Here is a 26,908-nt window from a genome sequence, read left to right as displayed (position 1 = left end):
ACTTAGGTAACCATTTAAAATGTTACCAGTTAAAACGTGAAAATTATTCATAGCTCATAGGCCATAAAAATAGGCATCTGTCTGGATTTGGAACACAGGCCATAGTTTAATGACACACCTGACATAGAGACTTGTTTTTAAGTGGCCATGACCACATGAGAGGCAGGAGGTAAGACTCCATCCCTACTAGATGGGAAGTTAGAACTAAACCTATCTATCCCTAGCTTCACCTTCAATGAAAGGGTGTGCCAGGAGAAAAAATATCTGCTGGCAAAGGGAGACTAAGACCCAATTCTCTTGGCCTCTGCTCTGGGTAGGAAACAGGTAGGAAATCTCGAGAATTCTGAACCCCAGATCCGTGTTCACAGTGTTTGGGTTGCAAGTTTATGTGCGGTCTTGCAAACAGAAGCTAAGAAATTAACTTAAAATGCTCCCAAATCGGTGGTATTCCAAACACAAAACTAAACCCTTTCTGGAGAGGTAGATCTTCAACACAGGCCTAGAGCCTTCCCACAGATAAAGTTTAGCTAAACATGAGCTCATGATCTAAATTTACACAATAATGAAGAAATCAGCTAGAAGTGGAGAGAATCAGCAAAAAACAATCAATACCAGAATTAGATTCCCAAGGCCATCCATCAGATGTTGGACTAATCAGGTGCAAGGCAGAAAATATACATAAAACTAGAACTGAAACAAGGAACAAGGATGTTTTAAAAGACTGGGTAGGATCTTTAAAACATTTTTCAAGTACGTCATTGATAAAGCTAAAAACTCAAAGGTCATGTAATACAGCAGATTAATCATGGAGAAGAGTAAATTTATGCTGTTTTTAAAAATATGGCAGATCAGATTTTCTGCCTAATTATATAAGTAGATTTATCTTTAAAAAATACACATTATTTTAAAGACTTATTGGCTGTAAAATAAGTTAAGGGTGTTTCAAAGGGCTTCTCTCCAAAGAAAAGTGAGAAGTAGCAAAACACAGAAAGTCGAGGGGAAAAAATGTCAATATATACATTGCGATAGGGTGAACTTAGCCTTAGGCTAGCAACAATGTGGACGAGCTGACCCTTAGATACTTACAACTAAGCTGGAATCTTCAAAAAGTTCAAGTATTTATAACTAAAAAGAGTTCTTAAAATTAATAACCAAGTGTTTTAATTGACATCAGAAGAGTAAAACAATAAACCCTGAGAACATAGAAAAATAGATAATAAATATATGAGCAGAACTTAATAAAACAGAAAAAAGTATAAAATTGAGGAGATTTAGTAAGTCCAAAGAATATTCTTTGAAAAGATTTAAAAAACACACTTTGATTAAGCAAAACAAAAACATAAGTGAATAATATACAGAAAGAATCAGGACAATGTTCTAGCAGAGAATATATGAAATGCCAGTAAATTTGAACATTTCTGTAAAGTGAACAATTTCCTAGCTCCTAAAGTTTACCAAAACTGACACAAGAGGAAATTTATAGCTGGAGTTCTTTCAGCAGTAAAGGAATTATGTCAATAGTTTACAGTCTTTCACCAAGAAAATACCAGACCCAGCCAGATCATTTAGGAGGTGAATTCTATCAAACTTCTATTAAACAGATAACATCAATATTAACTAAGAAAAACTTCTAGAGATAGCGAAGGAAGAATTCTCCTTTATTCATCTTATGAAGTCTATATAATCCTAATACTTAAAATAGATTAGGACTGTAAGGAAAAATAAATTTACAGGTCAAATTTACTTGTAAATATAAAAGCAAAAATTTTAAACTATGATATTAGCTACCCAAGTTCACTAGAGTAAGAAAAATCATGAGCAAGTTAGGTCATCCAATGAATGAAAAGGTAGTTTAAAGTCAAGAATATATATCAATAGATTGAAATCACCACATTTTATTTCTTTCATCTGTCTCTTTAAAAAATTGATAAGTACTTATATTGATCTCTGTTGTACTAGGCACTGTGCTAAGTCACTTACATATTTACTCCTTTAAACCTTCTATCATCCCTGGGGGAAAGTTCTATTTTGCTTCCATTTCTTAGCTAAGACTCTAACCCCCAGGAAAGTGAAGCAACATTTGTAAGTTTTTGTGGATGGTCAGTGATGGGACCAGTACAGGAACATCCACAGTCTGTGCTTGGAAACAGTGCCGCATGTTGACACTCACATTACAGATGAAAGGAAAGGAACCATGCACTTACCATATAGATTAAATCTCACATTCCAGGTTAAAGGAAAGGAACCATGCACTTACATTATAGATTAATACCCACATAACAGGTTAAAGGAAAAAGAAACATGTGCTTCTCTCAAAAGTTGTAAAGAAATCATATCCATTTCTTGATATATTTCCCAATTTCTTTTGCTTGTTTTCTGACCTTTGTAGTGCATTTTGCCATGAGGCAAATTTTAATTCTTATATAATTAAATGTATCCTTTTTTCTTTGTATCTTAGAAAGGTATTCCTCATGAATACTTTATTTCATGTCTCCCAGGTTTCTGATACTTTTACAGTTTCATTATTTTTTTAACTTTTAACTAGTTGCTGTATCTAGAATTTAGTAATGATAGCCATATTTTCCCACTTTTGTTGAATAATTTTTGCTAGTGATCCAAAATGTGAATTTTATTTTAATCTCAATTCCCCTATGCTCTTGCATCTAATTTTAAGATGCTTCCTATTCCACTGGTTGTTTTGTCTATCTAAAATAAATGCTACCTTAATTATAATGTAATTATAATGTAATAAATGTAATTAGTCAACATAATATGACATATAATAAATAGCATATATAAAATAACAAAATATAATTTACCATATAACAAGGTCCAAGGAGAGCAAAACTATACAATCACTTGAAATATCCCCCAAAAGATAGTTTATAAAATTCAATATTCATTTGTAATTTGAAAGAAAGAGTAAAATAGGGATTGATGAATCCTTCCAAAATAAGAAGAAATTATATGTCTACAAGAGAAAGAGGTAAATGATAAACTTTAGTAACACTGGCAATAAATGCAGGACAAGATGAGGATGCCTGATATAATGTTAAAGAAAAAGTATTATGTAACATTGTTTTTGCAGCACTGTTGAGTTCAGTGAAAAGAGAATCTCATAGAAATGAGTATCTCCTTCTTCTTAATGTCTGTACACTTGTCCATTGCATGAACATAATAGCTTATTTAGCCAATATGTTACTGATCTGCATCTGGATTTCTAGGTTTTCCTGGAATTTTATTATGCACAATTGTTTCAAACACTAGGACTTCCTCTTATGTTTATATCTTTTGAAAGAAACAATATCTCCACAGATGATTTATCTGTGCTGGCTGCTAGCTGACTTTGGGTACTTCTCAGTTCTTCCCTTTACCTTCCTTGTCATTATGAAAATGGAAGGCAAGAAGGTCTCCTGTTTAGAGACTGTAAAGATAGATCTTGGTGATAAAGTCTTGGTGGTAAAGGCTAAAAGTGTCAACCCAGAACAAACGTTTTTCCAACTGTAACTATGTGTGAATCCCTTGGCTTGATTCCGTAGAGGATGTAAGACAAGACTGTAGAATCTGCCGTCAAAGTGCTTCCAGTAGGATGAGCTAAGTGAAGTATGATGGCATATGAAATTCAAGACAGAATATAATGTCTCCTTTTCTCTCCTAGCAAAACTTGGTGGAGTGAATGTAGAAGTCACTGTATGCTTTGAATTAAAGGAACACAATAAATCTTGTTTTGGAAGGTAAGTATTCTGGTCTCTTTGTCTAGAAGAAGGAAAATGAGGTTAACCAAAATTAAACTCATAAATAATTGAGCATTAATTAAATATCTGTGGTCTATGTTTGTCTTTGATCATAATTTCTCCCAATTTATAGACCTCTTTGATACTTGATGAATCCTTGTCAAAGATGCACTTAACAATGATTATTACTTGTGTATTAGGTTTTGCCTGGGCCCTGAAGAAACTATCCTAAATTACCAGCTATGATTGTCACTTGATTTCCTCACAGAGAAAAATCAGAACCCCTTGTCTTAAGTGGCTTGGAATGTGAAAGTAGTTAGTCTCTTAGATATTGTTAGAGGACCCTAGAGAGCCCATTGGTGAAAGTTTGGAAAACATTGGGCTTCTTAAAATTGATTCTTGTAGTGCTTTAGGAAAGATCACTGAACCAAAAGGATAACGGTGTTTCTGGTTCTGTTGTTAGCGTTCTCCATGGAAACATTGCTGAAGCTTCTGGACTCAATTTCCTTCCCCATGTGTGAATGTCACTGAAAATATCCAACTCCATTCTATCCCCATATAACTTCAGAAACTAAGCAAAATGAAGACTCAAAATTCATTTCAAATAATGAAATGAATATATAAGGTAGAATGGAACTGGAAAAATACCTGGTTTAAATTCTGGAAGGTACCAACTATACAATTCTGGATAAGTTGCTTACTCTTGCTTAGTCTAATTTAATGCCCATCTCACAGGAGGTTATGATGATTAATTTAATATCTTTGTATAACACACAGTGTTATGTAATTTCTTCTTGTTTTTCTTGAGTAAATTCGTATCCTTAAAGCAACTCACTGTAAACAATAGTTACTTACTTGCTTAAATTACTCTTATCTTCTATTATCACCTGAACTGTGTCCTGCTCAAGTTAGTATGTGGAAGTCTTAACCCCCAATACCTCGTAATATGACTGTATTTGGAGATAAGGCCCTGAAATAGGTAACTGAAGTCAAATGAGGTCAAATGGGTGGGCTCTAATTCAATATGACTGGTGTCCTTATAAAAAGAAAATATTAGGACACAGACATGAACAGAGAGAAGACCATGTGAAGACAAAAGGAAAACATGGCATCTACAAACCAAGAAGAGATACCTCAGAAGAAATCAATCCTGTTGACACCTTATCTCAGATTTCTAGCCTCTACAACTGTGAATGAGTAAATTTCTGTTGTTTAACCTCCCCAGTCTCCGGTACTTTGTCATGGCACCTCTAGGAAACGAATACAACTTTTTATGGCCTCCTTGTCTCAAGTTGAAAGTTCAATATTTGGCATCATAGCTAAGAAACAAAAATATCATCTACATTCGTTGTTGTAGCCTTTCTTCCCCATTCTCATTGCCAGTAATTTCGATATTTGGGTCTGTTTTCTGTATCTTGTAAACAGAGCGTTACACTCATTTCTAGTCTTACTGTTAATATACAATAAATGTGCAGATACCGAATAGATTTTGGAGAAGTGCAACATATAGTTGGTACATGTGTGATATGTGTGTATTCATATAATTTATACTTTTTCTCTATTTTCTTCCTTTGGTGTGAGCTAAGTTTCTCTGCTTTTGTGACTAGCACTCCTGAATACTAATCCCTGAATTTAATTCACCAAAAATTATCAAAAATAATAATAATCTGGGGAAAGAGAGAGTGATAGAGGGAGATGAACAATCAGGCAAGGGCAGTACTATGAATTATTAGGGTCTTATTAATAAGATTATGTTAGTCTAGAGGAAATGACCGTAAGTATCATCAGTGAGCCCAGTTGGTCTTTACTGACTGCTAGACACATCCCTGAGTTCTGTTCTTAGTCTCCAACTGTATGATTACTACTGTCTGGAAGTATTATTTGAACAACTAAAGTCACTTAATGGAAAAGGAATATGTCTTTAGAGAAGCAACAGTCATTTTTCTATCTGATTAAAAAGCAATGTTGACTGTCTGGAAACCTCAGTCATATTTGTAAGCAGGAAAGCATTGGCTATTAAAAGTGGATGATGTAAAGAGATGAGCAGAAACTTTGGTGATAGGTATACCTGGATTTAATTCTCACTTCTACCACTTGGCAGCTGAATAGCCTTAGGCAAATTTCATACCTCCCAGAAATTCACTTAATTCAGTCTGTAAAATGGCATAATAACTTATTATAGCATCCTTTTAGGAATTTTAAATCACTTATTGAAATAAAAGTACACACTATATAGACAAGTATGGATTCCTCAGTAGGTGTTTGACCTTTCATTTCTCCAGTATCCCACCCCCATCAAATAAAGAAAAATACTTTTTAAAATTTATGAATATTTAATTGTTCTAAAGTTAAAGCCATAAAAATAAAAATAACCAAATGGCCTACTATCATACCATTAGAAGAACAAAAAAATAGGTCTTCATGAGAGTTTCAAATTAGAATACAAGTTTTCATTAGGCACCTGTTTATGTATGCTATTCTGCTCTTTACAATAAATAATTAAATTTAAAAGACTTATTTCCTCACTTTTAAGACTTTATTAGTTTACAAATTACATATTGACCTATGCTAAATTTTATACCGACCCATGCTAATGAATTCAGTACAGAAAACAAAAAACACTGCACTCAAGCAAACTACACACACACACACACACACATATATATATATATATATATATATATTACTTGAATGCATTTATATCCTACCGTGTCTCATAAATCATTGTGGTAACTCATCAGAATACAGACAATCAAATATAATGGTAAAAGCACTTAATATAAACAGGGTCAAGGATACATAGACAGAAGATGAAGAAAAGATGAGGGAAATGTGAACAGGAGGAAGTGTAGTTAATCGAGTTGTATGTTTTGCCCTTAATATTCTCTGTGTGGGGACTTCCCTGGTGGCACAGTGGTTGGGAATCCGCCTGCCAGTGCAGGGGACATGGGTTCGAGCCCTTGTCTGGGAAGATCCCACATGCCGCAGAGCAACTAAGCCAGTGCGCCACAACTACTGAGCCTGTGCTCTAGGGCTCATGAGCCACAACTACTGAAGCCCACGTGCCACAACTACTGAAGCCCCAGCACCTAGAGCCCGTGCTCCACAACAAGAGAAGCCACAGCAATGAGGAGCCCGCACACCACAACGAAGAGTAGTCCCCGCTCGCCCCAACTAGAGACAGCCTGTGTGCAGCAACAAAGACCCAACACAGCCAAAAATAAATAATAAATAACTTTATTTTTCAAAAAAGATTCTCTGTGGATAAAACAACATGTAAATAATTGGTTACAAAGCCACATTATTTTAAGGTGCCAGACTGCACATTAACAGTCTGACACAAAGGGACAGCACAGGAAAACTATTCAAAGATAAAGATTTTTAAATCTTTGCAGTTTGAAACCTTTTAGAGCAAGTATAATGAGCTCGACACACATTTCAACACTCAACATGTTAATCACATGTTCAAAGTATGTCTCAAACTCATTGGAAATAGCTGTTGTCTCTGTCCCTGATATCCAAAACTGATCTGTGATGTGTAAAACTCAGGAGGTATTGATATCCACTTTTTGGCATCTGAACAGGAAACAAAGTTGTTTTGCAGTGATAATAAAGAATGAAGTAAATGCAAAAGGATACAAAAGACAAAGTACTGAGGGAATGTATTAACAAAACGAGTCAAACTAAATTCTGGTGAACTGGGGCCTACGATTGTACACACTCCATGGAAATACCCCAGCCTAAATACTGGCATACGAGGAAGGGTACTGCGAAGCCCATCACAGTATAATCCTTTAAAATGTCCCTTTCAAGGTTGGCTCCACTCAACACTGAGTATAGGTAATCTTCCCATGTGGCAGAAACACTGGCTGCCCAATGATTGACCAAGAAATTAACACACTAATGAATAAATGATGCTAATTTATTTCTATCCCTGACAACGGGAAACAACACACACTCTGTGTCAATGGTATGTCCTCTTTCCCACTTTTCTAAATGGTAAATTATGGTTTTCCCTTCATTGCTTTATATCATGTGTGGCAGGCATGTTGGGAAATGGCTATCAATGGTTCTGTTATTGATTTCTACCTTCATTTCACTGTGGTTAAACAAGATACTTTGTATGATTTCAATTTCTTAAAAATGTATTGGTACTTGTATTGTGGCCTAACATATGGTCTCTCCTGGAGAATGTTCCATGTGTACTTGAGAAAAATGTGTATTCTGCTGTTGTTGAGTGGAGTGATCTATATATGGCTGTTAGGTTTAGTTGGTTAAATGTGTTATTCAGTCCCCCTACCTCTCTACTGATCTTCTGTCTAGATGTGTTATCCATTATTGAAAGCAAGGTATTGATCTCCAACTATTATTTTAGAACTATCTATTTCTTCCTTCAATTCTGTCAATGTTTGCTTTCCATATTTGGGGGTTGTTTGGTACATATATGTTTATAGTTGTTATATCTTCTTGATAGATTGAACTTGCTATCAACTTATAGTGGCCTCCTTTTCCTCTTGTGATAGCTTTTGATTTAAAGTTTTTTTTGTGTGATATTAACATAGCCATCCCAGATCTATCTTCCTTCCTTCCTTCCTACCTTCCTTCCTTCCTTCCTTCCTTCCTTCCTTCCTTCCTTTCTTTTTCTCTCTCTCTTTCTTTTTTGTTACTATTTGCTTGGGATATTTTATGCTATGCTTTAGCTTTCAAGCAACTTGTGTCTTTTGCAATCAAGTGAGTTTTTTGCGGACAGCATATACTTGGATTATGGTTGTTTTTAAAGTCCATTCTGCCAATGCTTATCTTTTTATTGGAGAGCTTAATCCACTTACTTTTTCAAAAATTACTGATGAGGAAGAACTTAATTCTGTCTGTTTCCTGCTTGTTTTCTGTATGTCTTATGCATTTTTTGCCCCTCATTTACTCCATTACGGACTTCTGTGCTTAGCCGATTTTCTTGTGGTGAACCCTTGATTCCCTTTTCATTTCTTTTTGCATATAGTCTATTGATATTTTCTTTGTGGTTCTCAAGAAGATTACATTTACCATTCTAAAGTTAAAACAATATAATTTCAATTGAAACCAACTTCAGTAGCACACAGAAACTCTGTTCCTCTACAGTTCCATTCCTCCTCTTTACATTATTGTTGTGACAAATTACACCTTTATACTTTGTGAGCCCAATAACATGGATTTATGATTATTTTATGCATTTGTTTTTTCAATCATGTAAGAAATAAAAAGTAGAGTTACAAGCCAATAACACAATACTGACTTTAGTATTTGCCCATGTATTTATCTTTACTGGAGATTTCTATTTCTTTCTACACCTTCGAGTTGCTGTCTAGTGTCCTTTCATTTCAACCTGAAGGTTCAATTTAGCATTTCTCCTAGGGCAGTGGTAGGAAGTTGTAAAACAAACGCCCTCAACCTTTGTTCATCTGGGAATGCGTTAATTTCTCCCTAAGTTTTGAAACCAGTTTGGCCAAATATAGAATTCTTGGTGGACAATGTTTTTCTTTCAGCACTTTAAATATGTCTGGCCTCTTGCTTCCGTGGTTTCATATAGGAAATTAGCTCTAATCTTTTTGAGGATCCCTGCTTTGTAACAAATTTCTTTTTTCTTTCTCCTTTGGGAGAAAAGATTCTTTCTGTCTTTTGGCTTCTGAGAGTTTGATTGTACTGTTTCTTACTGTGGGTTTCTTTTGGTTTCTCTTAGTCCTGAAATCAGCCAAAGATTTATAGCAACCAAACACATACTGAACCAGGGAAGAGGCAATTTGAAAATGGCAGGAAAGCTTTGTGGCATTTTTACTTGCCCTTGCCCCATCCACTGTTAGTGTAGTGATGTTCTTAAAGTGGTGGAGTCTTAATGCAGTGATAGTTTTAAAGTAGCAGCAGACCATTCCTAGTATGGGACCCTCAATCCTGCTTCAGGAGGGAGCAGAAGAGACCGTACTGTCAGATTATTATGTGTATCTGTTCTAACCTGTCTGGGAGCTACCTGAAGGACTGACACAAGATGCTTATCTCTGCCTTAGCTAACTTGGAACACAGTCTGGAAAAGCAGCGGTCATTGCTCAAAAAAAGTGCAAGGTGAGCTAACAAAGCACAGATGGCTGGGGCAGAAGACTGTGCATTGAAATACAGTAGACCACAGAAGATGCAGGAGCCAAAGTTGGGGGAGATTCTTTGGGAAATTAGAACCTACAAAAAGTACACATGTGTCTGGAGAAACTAAGAAAGCCACATGCATACTCAAGATAAGATGCATGTTCTGAAAACACCAGAGGAGTCTCTAAGCTTTGACCATGGGCTGAGCCCTGAACTCAATGCAGGTCAGCTAAATGTTGAAGGAGTGATCCAGCAATCTGCACAATGGGCAGAGGTGTGTGGTTTTGAGTGTGCATGTGGATGTGCTTGTGTATATTTATTTTTGTTTGTTTTAGGTGCAGGAATTCAAGGAAATCTCTGTCAAAACATTAGCTAAACATGAACTAAAGGAACAGAGACTTCAGTGCGTACATACGATAAGGAAAACAGTCATTGCAAAGATAGTTTGGAAAGGTCCCTAAACAGACTACTACAGCCTTGAACAATCAAAAGCCCAGGAAACCCTGGGAAAGTGGGAGAATCTGATTTCCATAGATACCACATTACAATATTTGAAAGACAAATTTTCAACCAAAAAAATCACAAGGTATACAAAGACATGGAAAAGTATGGTCCATTTAAGAAAACAAATTAATTGATGAAACCATCCCTAAGGAAGCCCAGACATTTCTCCATTGCATATTCTTGCCTCCTTTGTCATAGATTCATTGACCATAAGTGCATGGGTTTCTTTCTGGGCTCTCTATTCTGTTCCAGTGATCGATGTTTTTGTGCCAGCACCATACTCTTTTGATTACTGTAGGTTTGTAGCACAGTCTGAAGCCAGGGAGCATGATTCCTCCAGTTGTGTTCTTCTTTCTCAAGACTGTTTTAACTATTCAGGATCTTTTGTGTTTCCATACAAAGTTTAAAATTATTTGTTCTAGGTCTGTGGAAAATGCCCTTGATATGTTGATACAGACTGCATTGAATCCGTAGATTTCCTTGGGTATGATGGTCATTTTAACAATATTAATTCTTCCAATCCGTGACCATGGTATATCTTTCCAGCTGTTTGTGTCATCTTTAATTTCTTGTATCAGTGTCGTATAGTTCCCTGGGTACAGGTCTTTTACCTCCTTAGGCAGATTTATTCTTATGTATTTTATTCTTTTTTACGTGATTGTAAATGGGATTGTTTCCTTAATTTCTCTTTCTGATAGTTCACTGTTAGTGTATAGAAATACAATAGATTTCTATATATAAATTTTGTATGCTGCAAATTTACCAAGTTCATTTTTGAGCTCTAATAATTTTTTGATAGTGTCTTTCAGATTTTCTATGTATCCTGCCATCTGCAAACAGTGACAGTTTTATTTTTTCCTTTCCATTTTGGAGTCCTTTTATTTTTTTACTTTTCTTGTCTGATTGCTGTGGCTAGGACTTCCAAAACTACCTTCAATAAAAGTGGTGAGAGTGGGCATCCTTGTCTTGTTCCTGATCTTAGGGGAAATGCTTTCAGCTTTTCACCATTGAGTATGTTAGCTATGAGCTTGTCATATATGGCCTTTATTATGTTGAGGTATGTTCCCTCTATGCCCACTTTCTGGAGAGTTTTTACCATGAATGGATATTGAATTTTTTTCAAAAGCTTTTTCTTCATCTATTGAGATGATCATATGGTCTTTAGTCTTCAATTTGTTACTGTGATGATAAGAGACCTAAGACAGCTACAGAGGCTAAGTGACCTTTCCCTCCCTGAATTGGTAGGTATCCTTGTTCTGCCTTCTAATTGAGTTAGTATCTGAGTAAAGAACTGCCAGGTGTCATTTAGTTCACAGTACACTGCTGTGGCAGTATAGAAATGAATTTGCCTAAATCATTTGGCTTTTCTAAATTATAGTAAATGAATATACTGAATGAATATTTCAACTTAAGGAAATGTTCTTAAAAATATATTAGTGTAGGCACTTCAGCGGAGAATTGTAAACAAAATAAATAATTCAGGTAAAATTAAAGTACACTCAGTTGTATCCAGTTTCCTCTTGTAAATCTCTTTTTCATGTGGGTGGACAGTCACTGGAGAATATCTGTCTTGGGGCTAAGGAAATCTAAGCCTTCTTGGCCACACTGTATTCTCTTATGTCGTTTAATAAAGACACCAGTTGGGTTGCTGAAAAAATAGTGGGAAAAATCAATCCCTCACATCCAAAGGGCAGCTCTTGAAAATATGTGGATTGTTGTAGTCGTTTTGCTCTTCTGGCCTCAGAAGTTCTAATCTTAACCTTAGCCCCTCATGCAGAGAGACTTTTTAAACCAATTCGCACATTACTCATTATGTGACTGTTGAATAAGAGAAACCCAGCTCTTTTCCTGTGCTTTCAACCAGTTATCTTCTTCAAAAATTTGTTTGGATTGTTATACCTTATTCTTGCCTGGCAAGGGACTTATGGGAAGGTTCTTATTGTTTGAAAGTTTGGTGCCAGTATCTGCAAAGAAAGAAGAAAGTAAAGACGGAAAGGTGTGTTTATCAAACATCCCAATAGTGAAGGTGTGTGAAAGCAACTTTTGAAAAAGTGAATCTGTCCGAGTTTAGCCGTATTATTACATCTTATTTTATTCATTGAACATAAATAATTATCAGTGAATCCTTTCTAGATTTTCTAGTTTCCCAAAGTTCCCTGTATTCACATTCTAAGCTGAAAAATGGTATTTTAAGTCACTGCTCTCCACCTTATATTATTTATAATCACCCTCATGACCTCTTCCTTCAAAGAAACGTGATCCTGAGAAGTGTCCTTTGTTTGTCTTTGTGGAAGAAGTGATGTGGATGCATCCTGGAGACCTGTGAGATGTTTAAATTGTGGCCTAATGAAACTAGGATGGAGAGTTCTGGAAAGATCTGGAAAGATGGCTGGTAGAGTGTGGCCAGATGTGGGAGAAGAGAGACGTACAGAGAGAGGGAGAGGAAATTTTCAGAGGGAGAAAATTAAACAAATAATAAGTTTTGTTGTGTGGTGTGGGATGCAAGCCTTTCTCTCCCCCTTTCCTTCACAATCTCTTTGTTAAAGACTGTGTTTTTCATTAGTTTTACTAAGATAGGATTTGCCGTTTTCTTTGGATACTGAGAATGGACCCATGGAAACAGTTACATTTGGGTTATCTCTAACTATCTTTAATGAAGAACATAAATATTGGCCACTCTATCTATGCACATGCTATCACCATGCCTTTTTTGTTCTCTGTTCATATATCTAAGTCCTCTTCTTTGAGGTCAATCTCAAATCTCATCTGAAATGTACATTTATTGATAGATTCAACCCATAATGAACTGTCCCTTCTTTGTCCTCCTTAGGCTCTGATTATTTATAAAAACTCATTTTTGAACTTAGAAACTGTCCAATATGATATATTAGTTATTTCATCAGCATCTTTTATATCCTCAACACAGTTATAAGCTTTTGTGGGGCTGGGATCATACATTCTGTAATTTTTCTCAGTACTTACACTTACTTTGATAGAAAGCGCATTCATTCATCTAAACATCATTTATTGAGTGTTAATTAAATGTCTCAACTCAGTAAATATTGTTGGAATGAATGCGTGCATGAATGAGGGAGTATGCAATAGGTAGCCTAATGTACCGCCCGATGTGAAAAAACCAAAAACATAAACACAAAAGCAAGCCAAAAAGTGGCCCAGGACTTTCTGTAAAATATCCTGCTTTTGTTGGATGAGGCCATGAAAATCAAGATGCTCCTGAAAGGTCTTAAGAGCTGACCAAGAATAGTAAACAATTGAAATTCTCTCAGGCTTATTCAACCCTATCACTGGACACATTTATACCTCTCAGGAATGTTATTAAAAGAAGAGATTAATAAAGCTTTTATAGATGAGTTGATAAATCTCTAAATATTTAAATCTTCATTTCCTCCTAGGTGTCTCTATTTTGGGTTTCAAAAGATTTCAAGAAACCACAGGATAATTAAAAAAATTAGACATTAGCTTTCTTACCTTCATGTTTTCTGATGGTAAACACATTTTATTTTCTCCATAGTGCTGCCCAATTTCCACCAGTACAGTTCTTAAGTGAATTTTGCTCTGGATGGTGGGATATATAAGATGTCAATGAATTGTTTGTATAGGTTTTAGAATTCTTCAAAAGGGCCTGGCCATGGAAATGCATTGAATATTACTTAAATAAGTAAAGTAAGTTCCTCAGAATTATTATTCTATTCTGGTTAGGATACTCTCTGCCCTCGTTTGTTAAAATTTCCCTCTAGAGTGGTTTTAATTTTGTTTCTGATAGGGTCCTAGGATTTATTGCCACACCCATCCTGCATCTGTTTTTCTTTGAATTACTCTCCTTGCATTTTCTGATTCCTACAGGGCCTTACAGGTTAGTGACAACCTGGCCATCACAACTCTGGGAAGGCCTACTTTTCAGAGGTGTTGATGTTTTCTGTACCTGAAGGTTTTCAAGAGATACCCATCTTCCTCACCACCTCCCTTGGCCCTCTTAATGGACTAAGCAGTTCCTCATGAAATTTCTGTAGGATATCTGTACTAACTTCTCAATATTGTTCCATCCTGGGTCTAAATTCCTGGCCTCAAGGTAATGTTAGATTTCTAGCTCCAGCCCCTATTTACATAAGGCCTATACTAAGGAACGGAACCCATAGACATCAGTCTGCTCTTATTTCTCTGGATTTAATTTCTCTGTTACTTTCTGAAACATGCAGGTGTTCCTTTCTTTCTTTTAATCTCAGCTATGTGCTTTTAACTTTTTCAAAATTGACCCAGAATTTACATGTGTCTCCAGTAAGAGTACATTAAATTGAGCTTAGTCTGCTCTTCTACTGGCATATTTGAGATCCAAATAATTTGCTACTTAACTGGATTCAGTTACCTGTATATTTCAGGCACCTAAAACTCACCATGTTCCAAATTTCCCCCTTTATTGTTAGTAATTTTCTTGGGAATCTGGATAACATTAGATGGAATAAAGTTAGTGAGTGGCCCAGGATTGCCTGAAATTTTGTTTGTCAGAGTGGCCAGGGAAAGTTAAGCAAAGAAGACAACCAAATGAAAAACAGAATCACATTATTATGGCTGAGACAAGATTCCATGCAGAGCTCTCTGTAGAACTGGGTTGGGTCATAACTTATGCCAGAGCTCTAGGTGGGGTTGACACCATCTCATGCCAAGCTCTCAGTTCTGGGCTAACGTCATCTCTGGTCCACTCTATGGAGTGGAGACTTTGGAGGAATGGCCAATGTGTTCTGCGGTGTAGGAAGAGGGAAATTGTGAACGTTACTTTCTAAATTGTGGAGGAACTAACCACTGTAAATGTGCCTTGAACTATGGTTTTTAATTTGACCAGTCAGATCAATGACTTTCCCCTTGAATGAAATGCTGCTACGTATATGAGCAGAAAAACAAAACTGGTATAAGGAATAGATAGCTAGTGGGAAGCAGCCGCAGAGCACAGGGAGATCAGCTGGGTGCTTTGTGACCACCTAGAGGGGTGAGATAGGGAGGGTGGAAGGGAGGGAGATGCAAGAGGGAAGAGATATGGGGACATATGTATATGTATAACTGATTTACTTTGTTATAAAGCAGAAACTAACACACCATTGTAAAGCAATTATACTCCAATAAAGATGTTAAAAAAAAAACTAGTATAAGGAGATGGAGAGACTGGGAGTCTTATTTTCCCAGCAATTCACTTTTCCTCGACCACAACCTTCCCTTGAGTCTCCTAGACCTTGGGGATGATCGCAACCCCTTGGGTTGGGTGATGGCAACCCCATCTTCACTAGAACCTCTATAGTTAACTTTGATTTTTCCCACTCCGTCTATCCATCCCATGTATGCAGTCAGACATTTGATCTTGGACTTTTACTGACAAAATATCCTTGAATATAACCATTTCTTTTCACTCCCACTGCTACTGCTTTTGTCACTGCCTTAACTAGGGCTTTATCTTTAAGTCCTTTATATAAATATATAAATAAAATATACAAATAAATAAAATATAATATTAATTCTGATGATTTTAAAGTCTTTTCTTGATAAAGACTTTTCCTGATAAAGATACACAATATCTTATATAAATATTGTTGTATTATCTGTTCCTTTCTTAGAATTTTAGTCATATGATTCTATCTCTTGGTATGTCTAGAACTTTTTGATTGAATGCTGACTATTTTATTTGGCTTTTTTAATTTTTCTCAGTGGAAATGTTGTTTTGCTTCAAAATATTTTACTCTACCTGGAAATAGCAAATCTTCAAATTACAATTTTTTAAATGCTTTCAAATATCAATACTATAGGTGTCACAAAATCTAGAAAAATGACATTTGAAAATTAACTACTGCCAGATGTGTCTCTATAAGACTTTTTCCCAACTCTTGTAGCTATATATTCTTTAACTGCCTCCTCATATGACAGTTTATGTGTTTTAGAAATAAAATTTTGAGAAATAAACTTTGTAGTTTATAGACATAGATTTCTTTTAACATGGTTGATTAGAGTTTGCTTTTAGTTATTAATAGTTTAGAAAAGTTTATTTCAGCGTCACAATTTATTATTGATAATGTCACATCAATTTTCATTGTTAACTTTGAGAAAACCTCTATGGATTACTTCCTCATAAATATTTACTATTATAAATGCATTACTGATTTCAGTACTGCTATAGGATTGTGCATTACAGGAATTCTGATAAAATACTCATTCACACCATTCCATTACACACATTATTGATGGGGTATATTCTTTTATTTATTTATTTATTTATTTATTTTTGACTGTGTTGTGTCTTCGTTGCTGTGCGCAGGCTTCCTCTAGTTGCAGCGACTGGGGGATACTCTTTGTTGTGGTGTGCAGGCTTCTTACTGCGGTGGCTTCTCTTGTTGCAGAGCACGGGCTCTAGGCACGCAAGCTTCAATAGTTGTGGCTCATAGTCTTAGTAGTTGTGGCTCACGGGCTCTAGAGAGCAGGCTCCATAGTTGTGGCACACGGTCTTAGTTGCTCCGTGGCATGTGGGATCTTCCCGGACCAGGGCTCAAACCCGTGTCCCCTGCATTGGCAGGTGGCTTCCTAACCACTGTGCCATCCGGGAAGCCCCTGGAGTATATTGGTGTTGTGTTTTTTTTTTTTGCAGTATGCTGGCCTCTCACTGTTGTGGCCTCTCCCCGTTGCGGGGCACAGGCTCCGGACATGCAGGATCAGTGGCCATGGCTCACGGGCCTAGCCACTATGCAGCATTTGGGATCTTCCTGGACCAGGGCACGAACCCGTGTCCCCTGCATTGGCAGGCAAACTCTCAACCACTGCACCACCAGGGAAGCCCTGGAGTATATTCTTGACAGAAGGAAATTTCCGTTTTGACTAAGCATTGAAGAAACCTGGATCTTTGACTTATCTTTCACATGCCTGATGATTGAAATAATTTTCCGCAGAATAACTTCTGGTTTTATACTTTTCAGTTCTTTTTTTCTTCTTCAAATGCACATGCTTTGAGAGCTGTGAAGTGCAAGACATGGCTATATTGTAAGGTGGTTTTTGTCCTTACGCTTCTGTGTCTTGTGCTAGTTAAGTCAGTAGTCAGTAAGAGTACTGGAAGTTATTCCTGTAATGGGATATTATATAGTCAATTACATATGGTGGTGTCTGAAAATCACATAATAGCCTCACTTAAAACATCTCCTTAGCCGGATTTCAAAAAAGCCTGTGACCAATCCAATATGATCCAACATAGCGGACTATGATAGAAGAAAAATTGGCAAAGAAATAGACGCTGGTCTTACCTGATGGAAGTTAAAATATCTCACTTTTGGCAATTTTGCAAAAACATATAATTACATGAACTAATTTCTAGGGTTCTTCGTAGGACCTAAGAAGGAACCCATAGAGTTGTGGAACAACAATAGAAGCTACTGTGATGAGAAGCCCCGGCACCACAACAAAGAGTAGCCCCCGCTCACCGCAACTAGAGAAAGCCTGCACGCAGCACTGAAGACCCAATGCAGCCAAAATAAAAATAAATAAATAAAAATAAATAAATTTATCTTTTAAAAAGTAATACTCAGGTTTGAGTCATGAGAAATTTGATGAGGAGAAATTAGCTAATGTTTTCAGAACTTTTAAAATATCAAACTCAGTCTCTAAGATTTTAGCATTATATACAACATCGGTTACTTATTAGTGGTTTGGGAAGGCCAATTTAAAATTTTCTCATCTTACTGTATTGAAATTCATGGCCCTAATGTTTTCCACGTTGACTATATGAATGATGAAGAAAAGTCAATCATGTACTTCATTTCCAACTGGACAGAAAACAATATTTTAAAAAGTGTTTGGACTACTGACTTTTGATTTCTTCTAAGGCAAATGGATAGGTAATTTTTATTCCCTGATTAGGAGAAAAATGGTGGAAGAGGGCAGGGTTAAGAATTAAGATTTCGAGTCGGAGCGCAGGGAGAGGACTGGGGCTGGCGGCAGGAAGAGAGCCTGAAGGGGATAGTGCACCACGGCTAGCCCGGAGGGAGTCCGGGGAAAGGGTCTGGAGCTGCTGAAGAGGCAAGAGACATTTTTCCCTTTTGTTTCCTGGTGCGCGAGGAGAGGGCATTAAGAGGGCTGCTTGGGGAAGCGCCGGAGTCAGGCGCGAGCCGCGGGTAAGGCGTGGACCTCGGACACAGGCGTCGGCCGCCGCCGCCCGCCGCCGCCCACCGCCGCCCGCCGCCGCCGCCGCGGCCCGCCACCACGGCCCGCCGCCGCCGCCGCGGGGCCTGTGTGCGAGCGCGGGTCACTGTCCGCCCCGCCTTCCAGGGGGCCTGTGCACCCTGCCACTGCCGGGGTCCCGAGACCCGGGGACGGCTTTCCCGGGAAAGCGCACGGAGCGCCACGGGCTGCTGCAACGTCACGCCGGCCTCTGCCGCCGCAGGCCCGCCCCACACTGCGCGCCCTCCCTCACCTCTGCCTGAGTGAGACAGAGCCCCCGAATCAGCGGCTCCTTTAAACCCGTCCTGTCTGAGCGAAGAACGGACGCCCTCCGGCGACCTACGCGCAGAGGCGGGGCCAGGTCCAAGGCTGAGACATGGGAGCTGTGAGAGCAGAGACAGGGAAATATCTCTGTGCAGCCTCGGAGGCAGCGGATTAAAGCTCCACGGTCCATTTGATGGGCCCTGCGTCTGTGGAGTGCATGAATGGACAGCGAATCATCCCAAATTGAGGAAGTGGACTTTGAGGACAAGATTTAAGACTTTCCCCCCTTTTCCTCTTTTTACAACGAATTATTCCAAATTAAGGAGGTGGACTTAGAGAGCAAGATTTCAGACTTCTCGCCCTTTTCCTCTTTTTACAACGAATTATCCCAAATTGAGGAGGTGGACTTGGAGAGCAAGGTTTTTGATTTTTCCCCCTGCTCTCTTTTTGTGAATGTGTATGTGTATTCTTCTGTGTAAGATTCTCTCTGTATAGCTTTGCTTCCACCATATGTCCCAGGGTTCTATCGGTCCGTTTTTTTGTTTTTTTGTTTTTTTTCAATAATTACTTTCTAATTTTAATAACGCTACTATATTTCATACTTTATTCTATTTTACTTTACCTGCTCTTTCTTTTTTTCCTACCTTCCCTTCCTCCCTCCCTCCTTCCGCTCCTCCTTTCCTTCTTTCTTTTTCTTTCCTCCCTCCCTCCCTCCCACCCTTCTTCTTTCCACTTTCTTTTTCTTTCCTTCCTCCCTCCCTCCCTCCTGTCTTTCTTCCTTTCCTTCCTCCCTCCCTCCCTCCTTTCTTTCCTTCTTTCTTTCCATCCTTCCTCCCTCCCTCCCTCCTTTCTTTCTTTCTTCCTTCCTTCCTTCCTTTCTTCCCTTCTTCCTTTCTTTCCCTCTCTCTTTCTTTCTTCTACTAATTCTTTCTTTCTACTTTTTCTCCCTGTTATTCTGAGCCGGGTGGATGAAAGGCTCTTGGTGCTGCAGCCAGGAGCCAGCGCTGTGCCTCTGAAGTGGGAGAGCCAACTTCAGGACACGGGTCCACAAGAGACCTCCCGGCTCCACATAATATCAAGCAGCGAAAATCTCCCAGAGATCTCCATCCCAACACCAGCACCCAGCTTCAGTCCACGACCAGCAAACTACAGTGCGGGTCACCCTATGCCAAGCAACTAGCAAGGCAGGAACACAACCCCACCCATTAGCAGAGAGGCTACCTAAAAACATAATAAGGCCATAGGCACCCCAAAACACACCACCAGATGTGGACCTGTCCACCAGAAAGACAAGATCGAGCCTCAACCACCAGAGCACAGGCATTAGTACCCCCCACCAGGAAGCCTAAACAACCTACTGAAACAACCTTAGCCACTGGGGTCAGACACCAAAAACAACGGGAACTACGAATCTGCAGCCTGCAAAAAGGAGACCCCAAACACAGTAACATAAGCAAAATGAGAAGACAGAAAAACAGCAGGTGAAGGAGCAAGATAAACACCTACCAGACCTAACAAATGAAGAGGTAATAGGCAGTCTACCTGAAAAAGAATTCAGAATAATGATAGTAAAGCTGATCCAAGATTCTATTTCCAAGATCCATAATCTTGGAAATAGAATAGACAAAATGCAAGAAACAGTTAACAAGGACCTAGAAGAACTAAAGATGAATCAAGCATCGATTAAAAACACAATAAATGAAATGAAAAATACTCTAGATGGGATCAATAGCAGAATAACTGAGGCAGAAGAACGGATAAGTGAGGTGGAAGATAAAATAGTGGAAATAACTGATGCAGACCAAAATAAAGAAAAAAGAATGAAAAGAACAGAGGACAGTCTCAGAGACCTCTGGGACAACATTAAACGCACCAACATTCAAATTATAGGGGTTCCAGCAGAAGAAGAGAAAAAGAAAGGGGCTGAGAAAATATTTGAAGAGATTATAGTTGAAAACTTCCCCAATATGGGAAAAGAAATAGTTAATCAAGTCCAGGAGGCACAGAGAGTCCCATACAGAATAAATCCAAGGAGAAATACACCAAGACACATATTAATCAAACTGTCAAAAATTAAACACAAAGAAATCATATTAAAAGCAGCAAGGCAAAAACAACAAATAACACACAAGGGAATCCCCATCAGGTTAACAGCTGATCTCTCAGCAGAAACTCTACAAGCCAGAAGGGAGTGGCAGGACATAATTAAAGTGATGAAGGAGAGGAACCTGCAACCAAGATTACTCTACCCAGCAAGGATCTCATTCAGATTTGATGGAGAAATTAAAACGTTTACAGACAAGCAAAAGCTGAGAGAGTTCAGCACCACCAAACCAGCTTTACAACAAATGCTAAAGGAACTTCTCTAGGCAAGAAACACAACAGAAGGAATATACCTACAATAACGAACCCAAAGCAATTAAGGAAATGGGAATAGGAACATACATATCAATAATTACCTTAAATGTAAATGGACTAAATGCTCCCACCAAAAGACACAGAGTGGCTGAATGGATACAAAAACAAGACCCATATATATGCTGTCTACAAGAGACCCACTTCAGACCTAGAGACACATACAGATTCAAAGTAAGGGGATGGAAAAAAGATATTCCATGCAAATGGAAATCAAAAGAAAGCTGGAGTAGCAATTCTTATATCAGACAAAATAGACTTTAAAATAAAGACTATTAGAAGAGACAAAGAAGGACACTACATAACGATAAAGGGATCAATCCAAGAAGAAGATATAACAATTGTAAATATTTATGCACCCAACATAGGAGCACCTCAATACATAAGGCAAATACTAACAGCCATAAAAGGGGAAATCGACAGTAACACAATCATAGTAGAGGACTTTAACACCCCACTTTCACCAATGGACAGATCATCCAAAATGAAAATAAATAAGGAAACACAAGCTTTAAATGATACATTAAACGAGATGGACTTAATTGATATTTATAGGACATTCCATCCAAAAACAACAGAATACACATTTTTCTCAAGTGCTCATGGAACATTCTCCAGGATAGATCATATCTTGGGTCACAAATCAAGCCTCGGTAATTTTAAGAAAATTGAAATTGTATCAAGTATCTTTTCCGACCACAATGGTATGAGACTAGACATCAATTACAGGAAAAGATATGTAAAAAATACAAACACATGGAGGCTAAACAATACACTACTCAATAACGAAGTGATCACTGAAGAAATCAAAGAGGAAATTAAAAAATACCTAGAAACAAATGACAATGGAGACACGACGACCCAAAACCTATGGGATGCAGCAAAAGCAGTTCTAAGGGGGAAGTTTATAGCAATACAATCCCACCTTAAGAACAGGAAGCATTTCGAGTAAACAACCTGACCCTGCACCTAAAGCAATTAGAGAAAGAAGAACAAAAAAACCCCAAAGCTAGCAGAAGGAAAGAAATCATAAAGATCAGATCAGAAATAAATGAAAAAGAAATGAAGGAAACGATAGCAAAGATCAACCAAACTAAAAGCTGGTTCTTTGAGAAGATAAACAAAATTGACAAACCATTAGCCAGACTCATCAAGAAAAGAAGGGAGAAGACTCAAATCAATAGAATTAGAAATGAAAAAGGAGAAGTAACAACTGACACTGCAGAAATACAGAAGATCATGAGAGATTACTATAAGCAACTCTATGCCAATAAAATGGACAACCTGGAAGAAATGGACAAATTCTTAGAAATGCACAACCTGCCAAGACTGACTCAGGAAGAAATAGAAAATATGAATAGACCAATCACAAGCACTGAAATTGAAACTGTGATTAAAAATCTTCCAACAAACAAAAGCCCAGGACCAGATGGCTTCACAGGTGAATTCTATCAAACATTTAGAGAAGAACTAACAGCTATCCTTCTCAAACTCTTCCAAAATATAGCAGAGGGAGGAACACTCCCAAACTCATTCTACGAGGCCGACATCACCTTGATACCAAAACCAGGCAAGGATGTCACAAAGAAAGAAAACTACAGGCCAATATCACTGATGAACATAGATGCAAAAATCCTCAACAAAATACTAGCAAACAGAATCCAACAGCACATTAAAAGGATCATACACCATGATCAAGTGGGGTTTATTCCAGGAATGCAAGGATTCTTCAATATACGCAAATCAATCAATGTGATACACCATATTAACAAGTGGAAGGAGAAAAACCATATGATCATCTCAATAGATGCAGAGAAAGCTTTCGACAAAATTCAACACCCATTTATGATAAAAACCCTGCAGAAAGTAGGCATAGAGGGAACTTTCCTCAACATAATAATGGCCATATATGACAAACCCACAGCCAACATTGTCCTCCATGGTGAAAAACTGAAACCATTTCCACTAAGATCAGGAACGAGACAAGGCTGCCCACTCTCACCACTCTTATTCAACATAGTTTTGGAAGTTTTAGCCACAGCAATCAGAGAAGAAAAGGAAATAAAAGGAATCCAAATTGGATAAGAAGAAGTAAAGCTGTCACTGTTTGCAGATGACATGATACTATACATAGAGAATCCTAAAGATGCTACCGAAAAACTACTAGAGCTAATCAATGAATTTGGTAAAGTAGCAGGATACAAAATTAATGTACAGAAATCTCTGGCATTCCTGTACACTAATGATGAAAAATCTGAAAATGAAATCAAGAAAACACTCCCATTTACCATTGCAACAAAAAGAATAAAATATCTAGGAATAAACCTACCTAAGGAGACAAAAGACCTGTATGCAGAAAATTATAAGACACTGATGAAAGAAATTAAAGATGATACAAATAGATGGAGAGATATACCATGCTCCTGGATTGGAAGAATCAATATTGTGAAAATGACTCTACTACCCAAAGCAATGTACAGATTCAATGCAATCCCTATCAAACTACCACTGGCATTTTTCACAGAACTAGAACAAAAAATTTCAAAATTTGTTTGGAAAAACAAAAGGCCCCGAATAGCCAAAGCAATCTTGAGAACGAAAAACGGAGCTGGAGGAATCAGGCTCCCTGACTTCAGACTATACTACAAAGCTACAGTAATTAAGACAGTCTGGTACTGGCATAAAAACAGAAAGACAGATCAGTGGATCAGGATAGAAAGCCCAGAGATAAACCCATGCATATATGGCCAACTTATCTTTGATAAAGGAGGCAGGAATGTACAGTGGAGAAAGGACATCCTCTTCAATAAGTGGTGCTGGGAAAACTGGACAGGGACATGTAAAAGTATGAGATTAGATCATTCCCTAGCACCATACACAAAAATAAGCTCAAAATGGATTAAAGACTTAAATGTAAGGCCAGAAACTATCAAACTCTTAGAGGAAAACATAGGTAGAACACTCTATGACATAAATCACAGCAAGATCCTTTTGGACACACCTCCTAGAGAAATGGAAATAAAAACAAAGATAAACAAATGGGACCTAATGAAACTTCAAAGCTTTTGCACAGCAAAGGAAACCATAAACAAAATGAAAAGACACCCTCAGCATGGGAGAAAATATTTGCAAACAAAGCAACTGACAAGGGATTAATCTCCAAAAGATACAAATAGCTCATTCAGCTCAATATCAAAAAGACAAACAACCCAATCCAAAAATGGGTGGGAGACCTAAATAGACATTTCTCCAAAGAAGACATACAGGTGGCCAACAAACACATGAAAAGATGCTCAACATCATTAAGCATTAGAGAAATGCAAATCAAAATGACAGTGAGGTATCACCTCATACCAGTCAGAATGGCCATCATCAAGAAATCTAGAAACAATAAATGCTGGAGAGGGTGTGGAGAAAAGGGAACACTCTTGCACTGCTGGTGGGAATGTGAATTGTTACAGCCACTATGGAGAACAGTATGGAGGTTCCTTAAAAAACTACAAATAGAACTACCATATGACCCAGCAATCCCACTACTAGGCATATACCCTGAGAAAACCATAATTCAAAAAGAGACCTGTACCAAAATGTTCATTGCAGCTCTATTCACAATAGCCCGGAGCTGGAAACAACCTAAGTGTCCATCATCGGATGAATGGATAAAGAAGATGTGGCACGTATATACAATGGAATATTACTCAGCCATAAAAAGAAACGAAACTGAGCTATTTGTAATGAGGTGGATAGACCTAGAGTCTGTCATACAGAGTGAAGTAAGTCAGAAAGAGAAAGACAAATACCGTATGCTAACACATATATACGGAATTTAAAAAAAAATGTCATGAAGAACCTAGGGGCAAAACGGGAATAAAGACACAGACCTACTTGAGAATGGACTTGAGGATATGGGGAGGGGGAAGGGTAAGCTGTGACAAAGCGAAAGAGAGGCATGGACATATATACACTACCAAACGTAAGGTAGATAGATAGTGGGAAGCAGCCGCAGAGCACAGGGAGATCAGCTCGGTGCTTTGTGACCGCCTGGAGGGGTGGGATGGGGAGGGTGGGAGGGAGGGAGATGCATGAGGGAAGGGATGTGGGAACAGATGTATATGTATGACTGATTCACTTTGTTATAAAGCAGAAACTAATAAAAAAAAAGAATTAAGATTTCAAGAGCATGAGAGGTAGATGGCCAACCAGAGTTCCTAAGGTTCGGTGCCTGTAACTGTTGCCGCTGCTTAATCCTGCCAAAGCAGTGGTACGGCTGCTGCGCTCGTGTTTGCTACCTCTAGAAACATTCTTGCCAGTAGTGGCGGCAGCGGGACTCAATTACCCCCTTTTTTTCACTCTCTCCAGAAGCTCCAGATGGCGTCTTACGTGGGCAATGTGGCCGACAGCACAGAACCGACGAAACGTATGCTTTCCTTCCAAGGGTTAGCTGAGTTGGCACATCGAGAATATCAGGCAGGAGATTTTGAGACAGCTGAGAGACACTGCATGCAACTCTGGAGACAAGAGCCAGGCAATACTGGTGTACTTTTATTACTTTCATCTATACACTTCCAGTGTCGAAGGCTGAACAGATCTGCCCACTTTAGTACTCTGGCAATTAAACAGAACCCTCTTCTGGCAGAAGCCTATTCGAATTTGGGGAATGTGTACAAGGAAAGAGGGCAGTTTCAGGAAGCAACTGAGCATTACCAGCATGCATTGCGTCACAAACCAGATTTCATCGATGGTTATATTAACCTGGCAGCCGCATTGGTAGCAGCAGGCGACATGGAAGGGGCAGTACAAGCTTATGTCTCTGCTCTTCAGTAAAATCCTGATTTGTACTGTGTTCGCAGTGACCTTGGGAACCTGCTCGAAGCCCTGGGTGGCTTGGAAGAAGCCAAGGCATGTTATTTGAAAACAATTGAGACACAACCGAACTTTGCAGTAGCTTGGAGTAATCTTGGCTGTGTTTTCAATGCGCAAGGGGAGATTTGGCTTGCAATTCATCACTTTGAAAAGGCTGTCACCCTTGACCCCAATTTTCTGGATGCTTATATCAATTTAGGAAATGTCTTCAAAGAGGCACGGATTTTGGACAGGGCTGTGGCAGCTTACCTTCGTGCCCTAAGCTTGAGTCCAAATCATGCAGTGGTACATGGCAACCTGGCTTGTGTATACTATGAGCAAGGCCTGATGGATCTGGCAATAGACACCTACAGGCGAGCTATTGAATTGCAACCACATTTCCCTGATGCTTACTGCAACCTAGGAAACGCTCTCAAAGAGAAGGGCAGTGTTGCTGAAGCAGAAGATTGTTATCATACAGCTCTCCGGCTGTGTCCCACCCATGCAGACTCTCTGAATAACCTAGCCAATATCAAAGGAGAACAGGGAAACAGTGAAGAGGCAGTTCGCTTGTATCGTAAAGCATTAGAACTCTGCCCAGACTTTGCTGATGCCCATTCAAATTTAGCAACTGTATTGAAGCAGCAGGGAAAACTTCAGGAAACTCTGATGCATTATAAGGAGGCTATTCGAATCAGTCCTACCTTTGCTGATGCCTACTGTGATATGGGAAACACCCTACGGGAGATGCAGGATGTTCAGGGAGCCTTGCAGTGTTATACTCGTGCTGTTCAGATCAGCCCTGCATTTGCGGATGCCCACAGCAATCTGGCTTC

The 26,908-nt window shown here is 38.4% G+C and overlaps 1 protein-coding gene and 1 long non-coding RNA gene across 7 annotated transcripts in view; both read left to right on the top strand.

Annotated features, from left to right (window-relative positions):
• The window catches only part of LOC308610052, a 1,140,458-nt gene that overhangs the window by 875,872 nt on the left and 237,678 nt on the right, over positions 1 to 26,908 (top strand). The gene's annotated exons all lie outside the window — the stretch shown is intronic.
• LOC308610050 (UDP-N-acetylglucosamine--peptide N-acetylglucosaminyltransferase 110 kDa subunit-like) lies at positions 3,660 to 26,305 on the top strand. 2 transcript variants are annotated; one of them, XM_081259331.1, is made up of 2 exons: positions 3,660 to 3,734; positions 25,590 to 26,305. In XM_081259331.1, the coding sequence occupies exon 2, from the start codon at positions 25,599 to 25,601 to the stop codon at positions 26,052 to 26,054; it is 456 nt and encodes a 151-aa protein (XP_081115457.1). In that variant the 5' UTR covers positions 3,660 to 3,734; positions 25,590 to 25,598; the 3' UTR covers positions 26,055 to 26,305. The 2 variants fall into 2 exon arrangements, 1 of the variants encoding a protein (XP_081115457.1); XR_014014393.1 differs by lacking the exon at positions 25,590 to 26,305 and adding an exon at positions 4,198 to 4,368 and having other exon boundaries at positions 3,680 to 3,734.

Source organism: Mesoplodon bidens, assembly GCF_964165515.1.
Source record: "Mesoplodon bidens genome assembly, contig: HAP1_SCAFFOLD_81, whole genome shotgun sequence".
In the NCBI taxonomy this organism is placed as follows: Eukaryota; Metazoa; Chordata; class Mammalia; order Artiodactyla; family Ziphiidae; genus Mesoplodon; species Mesoplodon bidens.
Note: the sequence above shows the minus strand (reverse complement) of the source record. Positions and strands in the feature narration are given on the sequence as shown.